This window comes from Echinops telfairi, unplaced genomic scaffold (assembly GCF_000313985.2).
Source record: "Echinops telfairi isolate 266 unplaced genomic scaffold, ASM31398v2 ScPeMD7_7469;HRSCAF=8507_0, whole genome shotgun sequence".
NCBI classification, from domain to species: Eukaryota; Metazoa; Chordata; class Mammalia; order Afrosoricida; family Tenrecidae; genus Echinops; species Echinops telfairi.
In genome coordinates, this window is record NW_022111372.1 from 74,584,019 (window position 1) to 74,595,818 (window position 11,800).

At 41.5% G+C, this 11,800-nt stretch overlaps 1 protein-coding gene across 1 annotated transcript in view; it reads left to right on the plus strand.

The window, feature by feature from the left end:
• Positions 1–1,524: 1,524 nt before the first annotated feature.
• Positions 1,525–11,800, plus strand: part of HAVCR2 (hepatitis A virus cellular receptor 2) — a 20,103-nt gene continuing 9,827 nt past the window's right edge. Inside the window, exons 1-5 of the mRNA XM_004697109.2 lie at positions 1,525–1,592; positions 2,535–2,873; positions 4,005–4,088; positions 7,965–8,005; positions 9,902–10,028. Of these exons, the coding sequence (XP_004697166.1) occupies positions 1,550–1,592; positions 2,535–2,873; positions 4,005–4,088; positions 7,965–8,005; positions 9,902–10,028 (634 nt within the window). The 5' untranslated portion in view covers positions 1,525–1,549. The remainder of the gene's footprint in view (positions 1,593–2,534; positions 2,874–4,004; positions 4,089–7,964; positions 8,006–9,901; positions 10,029–11,800) is intronic.

Here is an 11,800-nt window from a genome sequence, read left to right on the forward strand (position 1 = left end):
CCTTGTTCTTTTTTCTGTCCTTGATTCTTAGTTTTATAGTGTGATGATCAAAGGTGTTCCGAATTATTTCAATGTATTTTAATTTATTGAGGATTTATGACTTAAAATGTGGTCGGTTCTGGAGAATGAACTTTGTGCACTGAAAAAAAATGTAAACTATTCTACATGTGGGTGGTGTGTTCTGTATATGTGTATGAGGTCAAGTTGGCTGATTATGTTATTTGATTTTCTCTATCTTTGATGAATGAGGAGCCCTGGTGGAGTAGTGGGTTACATACTGAACTACTAGCCACAAGGTCATGGCTGAAGTCCATCAGTTTCTCCTCAGGAGAAAGACGAGCCTGTCAGCTCCCATAATAATTTAAGTTGTGGAAACCCAAAGGACCAGTTCTAATCTGTTTTATAGGGTCACTGTGAGTTGGAATTAACTTGACGGCAGTGAGTTTTTTAGTTGAAATCTTGGTAGAGTTTCAAGAAAATCTGGATTTTAAGATACCCAGACAAAAGTCACTTTATCGGGGCTGAACCATGGTAGAAGAAGAGGGGCCCGTCTTTTGTATGATGTAAAGTAGGGTGTTGAGGTCCCTTCAATTCCACCCAAAGTACGGGAAGAGAAACATTCCAAAGAGAAATGTGTCTGTCCTAAATCAAAGCGTTTGGAACGCCAGGTCCAAGAAAGGATATTTGAGTAAGAAGTGTACATAAATTACACAGTTTTCTCCTTTATTTAATGGGGAAACTGTGACTCAAGTAGAGCTACATGATACAGTTTCGTGTGTGTTAAAATACATAAGAATTCAGGCTCCTGATTGGAATGGAAAGGGAACATAATGTTAGGATTAGGAATGGCTATATTGTCCAGCTCCTAGTGTAGTGCTTGACAAGTGGTAAACAAAACAAACACACCTCTTGCCTTCATGTCAATTTGGTCTCATAATGACCCTATAGGATAGAGTAGATGTGTCCTGTAAGGTTCCTAAGGCTGGAATCTTAGTGGACAGACACCCACATCTTTCTCCCATGGAATGACTGGTAGGTTTGAACCACTTATCTAACTACTTAACCATTGTGTCACTAGGGCTCCTTTGACATCTGTGTTCCATAACTCATGGCCACTTGTCTGTCGGATGGACTGACTTGGCTGATGAATACATGACCCATTCTGACTCATGCTTGGCCCATTTCAGATAGATAATTATTCCATGTGAGATATTAAAGGGTTCTCTCTTCTTATCAAGTAATGTTTTTTTTTTCTTTCTGAAGTATTTCTTCCTCTTTGTTAGCTCTATCAGAAGTTTCTACAGGATGTGTGTGGTGATGCATGACAACTAACTGGGGTTTCCTTTGAAGCGGCTGTGGTCTTGGCAGCGTTAATATAGGAGTTAACAGTAGACAGTTAGCATCATGTGTGGGCTGGCCCTCAAAGAAGGTTGCAACCTTGTGTGTGGTTTTGTGGAGTTCAGAGACAGTTGAAAAAGTGCCGAGCCCAACCGGAGAATTAGAGCTGCCCGTCAACAGAGCTGTCCTTGACCTTTCTTCTGTGCTCCTCATGCTGTCACTTCTCTCCTGTGTCCTGCTGCTGCTGCTTGCAAGTAAGTCTGGGCAGGGGTGTTTCTAACTGGACAATCACATGACGCAGGTGCAAGATAGCAGGACAGCTAGCATAACATTATTTTTAATGGCAAAAGTTTGGAAGCAGTGTAAATGTCCACCGACGAGGGAGTGGGTGAATATATTCCACTGTAATAAAGTGAATTTTGCAATAAAGCAAGTCACATGAGTGCTTTTGTTTTCTGGTGCAAATAAAAGCTATGTTTATACTCTAATGTACAATAGCAGTACAAAAAGCTTTAGAATACTACGAGAATTACCCAAACGCGACACGGGGTCATGAAGTGAGCATGTGCTGTTGGGAAAATGATGCCGATAGACTTGTTCAGGGCAGAGTTACCACAAACCTCCAGTTTGTAAATTAGGAAATGCCTGTGAGGCATAAAAAAAGAAATGAGATAAAACAAGATATGCCTGTGATGGTAAACCTCAAAACAGCCCGAGGCTTCCAGATATACAGACTTTTCATTCAGCCAAACGTTTTACTCACGGTGCACCTGCTGCGGAGCGGGTGCAGGGGGAGAGCTGCCCCTCCTTCGTGAGCAGACGGGAGGCCCTTTCTGATACTCTGCCTGTTTCAGTCCTTGCCCCTGGTGTATACGAGATGCGACCAGTTTTCTTTGCTGTTCTTAAAGTGTGGTCCTGGGACCAACAGCACCAGTAGCTATGACTGAGAACTTGTTAGAAATGCAACTTCTCAGGCTGCACACAAAACCAATTGCATCAGAAACTCCTGGGGTGGAGTTGAACAACCTGCATTTTAATGAGGCCTCTTTGGAGTCCGAGTAGCATTTCCACAGGGAATCACACTGTACGAAAGACAGCGCGTGGTTTCTTCTTTTTGTAGAGGCATTTCCCCCTTCTCCTGAAATGGACCCCCCCTCACTCACTGCCTGGCGGTTGCGCGTCTGCTCTTTACCCAGGATCTTTGGAAGGAATATACACCGCCGAGGTGGGTCAGAATGCCCTTTTGCCCTGCAACTACACTGCAAGCTCCCACTTCAGTTCCGTGCCTGTTTGCTGGGGCCGTGGACCCTGTCCACTGTCAAAATGCAGCCAAACAGTGCTCAGCACGGATGGAAGCCATGTGACCTACCAGAAATCTAGCCGATACCAACTGAAGGGATATGTGCGCAAAGGAGATGTGTCCCTGACCATTGAGAAGGTGGCTCTAGAGGACAATGGGATCTACTGCTGCCGGGTAGAATTCCCAGGCCTAATGAATGATGAAAAATGGATCCTGCAGCTGGTTATCACACCAGGTGAGTGCTCTGTCTGCAGGTCCCTTCTTCATGTATAATATTCATCTGGGGAGCACACTGAATATAACAACGGGTCCCCTCTGATCTCTGCTATAATTATAGCCCTTTGGGGTAGGTCCCCAAGACCTAAACTAATGATGTATAGTTGTGTTTATTAACCTCTGTCTGTTTGGAAGCCCACTGGAAGCATCAGAAAGTTCATGACAAAAATCAGAATTTGTTTTTCCTTCTGCGTTCCCATGTCCTCTTTGAAGCCCTCTTGTAGAATCTCTGGAATGAGAGGGAAGACCGCAATCAAGGGTTGCAGGCCCTAATTGCTTGTTTAAATCACCTGGCAAAATTTTGGCAACTACCTTTATTTTGATTTTTTAGAAAAAGAAGCATTTCTGGGGGTAGAGTTGTATTTCATAAAGCTGATCCCTATGATCGAGTGGGTTAAACATCAGGTTGCTAACCATAAAGTTGGTGGTTCATTCCACCAACGTGAGAGGGAAAGATGCAGCTTTCTGCGCCCGCAAAGACTCACAGTCTAGACACCCAGTAGGACAGTTCTAACGTGTGAGTTGGAATTGACATGAGGGCAGTGAATTTGGTTACTTTTTAATTTACCCCTGATGACCCTCACGGGCTGCCGGAATTGCGAAGCACTGGACCTGGTGTGTGTGCACAGGTGTAAAATGTAAGACTTACGGAACATGTACTTTATGGCCAGGTTGCACTGTATTCGAATCCAATTCTACCACTTACTACCTGAATAACTTGGGGAAATTAAAGTCTGACTTCCTCCTCAGTGAAAAAGTGAGGAGAATAATACCTACCCTCTCAATCGCTGAGTCCCTATAAATGAGATAAAGCTTTATTAAAAGTACTTGACAGAGTGTGGCCGTTAGTGTAGCTATGAATGTTATGGTGAACACTTAGAGTGCTAATTATGGTCGTAACTTACCTCTGTTAACCATTTCATGCATGTGATATGGTCCCGCTACGGAAGTCTGAGCCAATCCAGAAGTTGATGATGTGTTTCTATTCATATGTTATGTCTAATGTTTTCATCTGTTGCCCTTATGATCCCCTGAAACAAGCTCTGTGCTCTCAGAGAAGACTCATCCTTATGTTGGTTTCTGACATTAGCAAAGGTTGCCACTGCTTGGACTCCTCCTCGGGACCTCACCACAATCATTCCAGGGATGTCCACTGGCAAAGGTCATGGCTCAGGTAATTGCATACAGGGTTCAAGAGGAAATCTTGAGCTGGTTTCTGAGTTTAGAGGGTTCTGACGATGAGAAGAGAAAACAGTAGGAGGGTGGAGGCATGTACAAATATGTGTCCGTGCACCGGAGGGAGAGATGCTATCCGCATAGTGTTTACCATGAATGGGATGGTGGGAACAAATCTGTGCTGGGAATAGGAAACCTGAGCTATGGTTTCAGCACCCTTGCGTACTGAAAGTGAGAAGGACGTGAGTGCTTGCTGATGAAGATCCAGGATTGCAGCCTTCAGTATGGATTACAGCTCAATATGAAGAAGGCTAAAATTCTCACAGCTGGACCACAGGTAACATCATGACAAAAGGTTGAAGTTGTCAAGGATTTCATCTTGCTTGGATCCGCAATCAATGCTCATGGAAGTAGCAGTCAAACTATCAACGGACACATGATGTTAGGTAAATCTGCTGCACAAGACCTATTTAGAGTATTGAAAAGCAAAGGCGTTACTTTGAGGTTTAAGGTGTGACTGATTTAAGCCAGGGTGTTTTCTATCACCTCATATGCTTGTGAAAGATGGATATTGAATCAGGAAGACTGAAGAAGAACTGATGCAGTTGAAGTGTGGTACTGGAGAAGAATATTGGGAGTACCATGGACTCCTGAAAGGACAAGCTGATCTTCATTGGAAAAAGTAAGGCCGGAGCGCTCCTTATAGGAAAGGATGGTCAGATTTTGTCAGACATACTTTGGCCGTATTGTCAGGAGAGACCAGTGCCCGGAGAGGAACACCTTGTTTGGTAACGTGGAGGGGCATCAAAACAGAAGGTCCTCAAGAAGATCGATTGACACCGTGGCTGCAAAGGTGGGCTCAGGCATCCGAACAATCGCAAGGGTGGTGCCGGACCCTACAGTGTTTTGTCCTGTTGTCCCTAGGGTCACTCTGGCTTCCAGGAAATTGCAATGGCACCTAACAACAACAACATAGGATTGCTGTGAGTCAGAACTGACTCACTGCCAGTGAGCTTTAAGTTTATTTAGCTTGTGCTTGACTATAAGACTAAATGGTTGGCAGTTCAAGTCTGCTCAGCTGCACCATGGAAGAAAAGCCCAGCAATCTGCTTCTATAAAGATTACAGCCAGAGAGACCCTGTGGAGCAGTTCTGCTTGGTAACACACAGGTCCACATTAAGTAACAGTCAACAAGTTTGGTTTTGCTATCCAGTTTGCCATCATTCCATTTAAAAGCATAGGTTTTAAAAAATTAAATAAATTTAGTCTAATGGAGAAGTCTTTACATTATTGTCATTTTTCTGAATAAGTCCTGGATTGATGGTGCTTCATTATGAATTGGCCTCAGTCCACAGACCAGCCTTTGGGGCTACTAGGTTAGATTAGGTGATTTCTACAATTCTTTTAAACTGAAATCACACCTATTAGCTTTGTTAGATTTCTATGTGAGAAGGAGCCGCTAAATTCTTCATACAATTCAGCAAGGATTTTTATGGAAGAGAAAATAGGGCAGCAGAAAGAGTAGACCTATGGTCATAATGATCAGAAAGTTTATCTCAAATATTTTCTGCCTGAATCTGGGTCTCTCCTACATTTTCCGCAGATTGGTCTTTTGTTGTGTAAATGAGGTTATTAGTAATCAGAGTTGATTTGATGGCATTGGTTTGGATTTTTGGTCCACTGTAGTTCAGATGAAATGAGACTTTATATTGTTATGTTCTTGGGTAAGTATTGGACTACTGGCCACAAGGTTGGCAGTTCAAAAACCACCAGCTGCTCCCTGGGAGAAAGATGATGCTATCTGTTCCCACAAATGTTCACAGCTTTTCAAACCCTGTGAAAGGAGTCCTGATGGTGAAATGGGTTAGGCAGTGGGCTGCTAACTGCAAAGGCAGAGGTTCAAACCTACCAACTGCTCTTCTGAACAAAGATGAAGCTTTCTAGTCCCGTAAAGGATTACAGTCTTGGAAACCCTACAGGGGCAGTTGGTTCTACTCTGTCCTGCAGGGTTGCTATGAGTTGGAATCAACTTGATGGTAGTGAGCTTTTTGGAGGATGGGGTATTTATGCATGTAAAATGTGAAGTATTACTTCTGGCACATAGTAAGTGCTAGGTAAATGCTAATTATTAATTGTATCTATGTTTTTAAGACCTTCATATTCCCACCCCAACACAACCACCTCCACCTTAGCCAAGTCCTGAGTTCTTGAAGAAATCATTGCACAACTCCCTCCCCATCTTGCTGGATGACCAAATCAATGTGAAAATAAGCTGTGATAATCCAACAGTGATTTATTTTACTGATCATTTTCACCACAAAATGTAGTTCTTAAAAAAGCCAATCTTCCCATTGTGACCAAGGAAAATAATTACAGGGAACAGAAAGTGGATTTGAAACTATTTGAGAGGTTTCATGTTTAATAAATAGTTCCACCAATGTGGTTTTTATGCTTAAAATTACCTATGGGAAATAAGAGCAAAGCTAAATGGAAGAAAATCTTATATAAAAATAACAATAATTTTAGGCAGAGACCAAGCTTTTGTAATATTAAGACCGCCTGTAAAACCACTACTTAGTCACGCTTTTCATACATGTCAAAGGGTTTAGACTTTCGTCCAAGCTGAAAGGTTTAGAGGGTGACTATGACATTTACGTGGTTTCAGAGTTTCCGACGCCAGCAGACAAATGAGCGCGCATGCTTCCATTCTCCACAGTTGACACCCCGGGTTTTTCATCCCATTTATTTTTGGAACGGAGTCCCTGGCGTGCAAACAGCACTCTTGGTTACTACCAAAAGGTTCAACGTTCAAGTCAACCAGAGAATCTTTCAAAGAAAAGCCTAGCAGTTTACTTCTGGGAAACTGGTCATTGAGAACCATACAGAGCACAGTTTCCTCTGATTCACACGGGGTGATCACAAGTCGGTGTTCACTGGGCAACAGTTAGCTTTTCATTTTGGAATGCATTATCCATGAAGTTAGAGTCTATGTCCGTCTCTGGCATGGAGGAAGGGGTTAGTATGCATTTATTGGAAGGCAAAGCAGGTAAAGAACAGGCGAGTGAATGAAAAGAGAAACAGTGAGTTAGAGCTGAGCAGTGTAGCTTCCTTCCTAGTATTAGTGACATCGTGTGCCACTGATGTAAAACTTGTCACAGCCTGTAGAGTTATCAGCATCATGTGGTCCTAAATTGGAATGATTTTTAATCGCTCACTAAGCTGTGTGGCCTTGAGTTAGCCACTTATCTTCCCTTATTCTCAGCCTCTTAGCTCATGTAATGGGACCAATGCATTGTTTTGAATATTGAATGAGGTAGTTCTCTTAAGAAGTATAGCACAATGTCTCGCTCATGGCAGATTGTTGCTATAATTATTTTTATTACTTTCATTTTTTAGGCAATAAAACTTTCTGTCTCCCTTCTAAAGAGAACATATTGAACTTCTTCCAATGAACTTCAGCTTTTTCTCATAGTCTAATCGGAGCATAATGCCAAAGTGTTGTCTGTGTTGGATTTTTGTAGCCATCAGCACTCTGGGGATTAAAAATAATTTATTTTATTCTTTCACAAATTGGCTTACTTACCTGACAGAAATCTCTTTCTTCAAAAAGAAGGAGAAGGGTTCACTGTAGATGGAAAATGTGGTCATCCGAAAGCCCATCTGTTCAGTACATTTTGTTTGATCTCCCAGCTAATCACTGTGAGAGGTATGGTGTGGATGTGGTCTGCATATCTGGTCTTCTTCAAAAGGAATTCATTTCAAATAGGTTACAGTTATCTTAAGATATTTGTTATTTATTTACTGATTTTAACCTAGCTAGAAGAAAATATTCGTCACTCTACTATTGACTCTTTCTCTTCTTTATTTGCGACAGAAACACAGACATGGGAACTCCTCCATGACAGCAACACCACAGTAAGTCGTTTCCTGACCCCCTTAGCACTCAGCCCTTCTCCCTGAGCAACTTTACCTTGGGAGAGTGCCTTGCCCTTCCTTATGTTCACATTCCTCAGCTTTAAAATGTCGATGACACCAGTTGAACTGTTTAGGCTTCTTCTTCTTCTTTTTAAAAATCATTTTTTGGGAGCTCTTACAGATATCATAACATCCCATATTTCAATCACATCAAGCAGTATTGTACAATTACTACCACAGTGAGTTTCAAAATAATTTTCTTTCTTCTTGAACTCCTTGATATCAACTCCCCTTTATCCCCTCCCTTCCCCCTTCCCCCAAGGAAAACTTATTATTATTTTCCCCCTATATCTGACACCATCCAATATATCAATTTATATACAATTCTGTTTTTTCTCCCCTCAAGTGGGGTTATACAGTCATCAGTGCTATCAGCTGCTCCCCCTTCCCCCTTGCTCACCCTCGCTTCCTGTTCCTTCAGGGAACCATTACTCCTGTTACTGTTTCTGAAGGGTTATCTATCTTTATTTTCATGTGTTGAACGATCTTAATTATACAAATGTACATATACAAGTCTACATGATAAATGAGGTAAAACAAATAAAAACCCTAATAGTAAGGGGAGGAAATATTTTAAAAATCTAGAGGATATTCATGTGCTTCATTAGTGCTTGTATAGGCTTCTTTTAAGGAAGAAGTTAGATATTAATGCAGGTAAAGTACCTGGAATAAGTCTGGCACAGAGTAAGTGCTAAAAAGCAAAACAACAACAATTCCTGTCATTTTGTCCCTCTTTTCAATTTAACACTGTCATGGTTTCAAAGATTCACCTATTCTCTTGAATATATTTCTTCTCGCCTCTATGGCAACCCTAGTGATTATGCCAGGGAGTAAGAGTATCTTAAAATTTATTAACTTGCATAGACCAAGATACCAGTGAGGAATATTCTAAGAGAAGAACTTATTAAATTTAGTATATATCTAAATTTAAATAAAGCACAGCCTCAGTTAACCACTGTTTTCATGTATCCTGTCAGATCAAAGCAAAAGTGAAGCTTGTTAGAAAACAAGCTTGCTCTTTCTTTGAGGGTCTGTCTAGGAGTCAGCATTTATTTGACTAAGTTTTCTATTTGTCTATTTACAACCAACAGCCAGCATTTTGTGAGTTTAATGGTTCTGCTCTTTTGGATCAAAGGCTGCCTCTTTTTTTTTTTTTAAGGGTACCTCTTAAGTACCACTGCTGCTGACAACGGATAATGTACAGCACGTTTACTGGTTATAGTAAAAGAGGGACAGAAGTGCATAGTTTTGCAACAGAAGGTGTTTCTAATTGACTCAGTTATCAGATTACTTATTGAATTAATTAGAGCAATGGCAATAATAATTACCATTGCCCTATGATCTACCACAAACAAGGCTCCGTGCTAAGCACTTTATATTTTTTCCCACTTAATTTTCACAACAACTTTACAAAGTCAGAGCTGGGATTTGAACCTAGAATAGCCTGAGAAAATAGGGATTTTGCCCCAAGAGACTGAATTCTGACCACCTTGAGCCTTTCAGGGACTCTGAAATGAGTTCTCCTCTATGCTAGAACCCATTTTTGTCACAGAGGTTGTGGGTGATGGAATGTTGTGGTTCATTTACAGGGAACTCTTCCTCTTTCCACAACACAGAAGGGCCCATTTTATTTCCTTATTAACTTCAAGAGGCTAATCTCTTTCAGACGGTTTAAGGTTTGTCTAAAAGGGAGCTGATTAATGGTGGTTTCAACATCTCTGAGATTTCTCTGAGGTGCTGTGAACAGGATGGCCCCATCCCCGTGGCATAATACCTGCTAAGGACACAGTTGATATTTGGCCACTTGCTGCTTCAATTCTGTTTGTGTTTATACAGCAAAGGTCCCCACTGCTTTACGAGTTACCAGACGCTGGAGTGACCGCTCGCACAGCTGTCTACATCGGAGTCGGGGTCTCTGCGGGGCTGGCTCTGGTTTACATCTTTGGTGCTTTAATCCTCAACTGTAAGTGGCCAGATGTTGCTTCTCTCTTCCCTCATAACCCACCAAACCCAATCGATACCACAGCTCTGTCTTCTTGCTCACATGCCACTGAAGATTGTCCAAAATGGTGAGTTCAATTGCTGCCTAATCTGTGACTCAGCCAAAATTTCTATTTCCATTTTCTGGCGGATAGACATTGTTTTCCTCAACTTGTTAGCATAAATAATAATTCTAGAATCTATTCTGGCTGGTCTACGAGCAGCTCTGATTATTTCCTTAAGAAGTGAGTTGTTGAGTCAAAGTGTATGAACATTTTTCAAGACTTTTGAAATATAGTGTCCAGTTGCTTCACAGTAAGGTCTTATCCATTTATCAGTTTATCTGCCAGTTCTAGAGGTAGTAGGAGGATTAGTGTCCATCTGCGAATGCTGAGAGATCTGAGCAGCTCTGAGCCCTTGAAGAAGGTCACCCCCTTCCCTTTTGCCATGTTGACGTTCAACAACTGAAAAATAAACTAGATCTAGCCATTTCTTTTGTTGGAGTAAGCAAATAAGATTTTCTCTGGGTTTCTTCTAAGCGTGTGTACATTATTTAACATCCATGACATAGTTTTTGAAATAGGACATTATGTGATTTAGATATTGTGCAAACACTATAGTAAAACTGATGGGAGCTGGCCGCCAGTTGTCTTCGTTGTTACTGCTGGAGTTGCTGGTGGAGACCAGAGGGACTGATGGTGGCAGCAGGATTGCAGCATGCTCTGCACTGCCCATTGTTCTGTTCACCGGAGCTGCAGAAGCAGAGAGGCTCCACAGCCCCGGTTGTTCACCAGAGTAAACCCAAGAGCCTGTGGGTTTGCTGCCTCACCTGTTTGGATCCTGTCCTAGGCCAGTGCTGCAAAAGTCCGAGTTTGGGGTCTTTAAAACTATTAGAGTGAAATAATAAACAAAAGGAGAGCTGTGTTTCCTTCGTTCATTTTTCTTGATATGAAAGAACTGCAAAAAGTTCGTGGAATAATTACCTTTTTTTGGGAATAATTATCTTTTAATTATTTTTCCTACAAGCTCTTTGAAGCCCTCTTGTATAATTAGAAACCTTCTTTTGTTTTAATGTTGTGGTTGCTGGGTGATGTTGGGTTGGTCTCAAAGTCCATGTGTAACAGAATGAAACACTGTTTGGTGCCACACCATCCTCACAATTGTTATTATGTTTGAGTCTGTTGTTGCTGCCATTGTGTCAACCCAACTTCTTGAGCATCTTCTTTTACCAAGCATCATGTTCTTTTCCAAGGACTGGTCTTTCCTGATAACTTGTCCAAAGTATGTGAGACAAAGTCTCAATATCCTGGCTTCCAAGGAGCATTCTGACTACTTCTTCCAAGACAGATTTATTTGTTCATTTGGCAGCCCATGGTAATTACAATGTTCTTCATCAATGCCAGAGTTCAAATGCATCAATCCTTCTTTGGTCTTTCTAATTCACTGTCCAATCTTCATATGTATATGAGGCAATTAAGAACACCGTAGCATGTATCAGGTGTATCTCAGTCTTCCAGGAGACAGCCTTGTTTTTTCCCACACTTTAGAGAGGTCTTTTACAGCGTAGTTTCCCAATGCAATGCATCATTGGATTTCTCTGCTGCCACTCTCATGATTATAGATCCAAGAAAGATTATATCTTTGACAGCTTCAATCTTTTCTCTGTTTATCTTGTTGTTGTCTGTTGGACATGTGAGGGTTTTGGTTTTGTTTACATTGAGTTGTATTCCATAGTTGTGTTAGTCTGGGTAGACT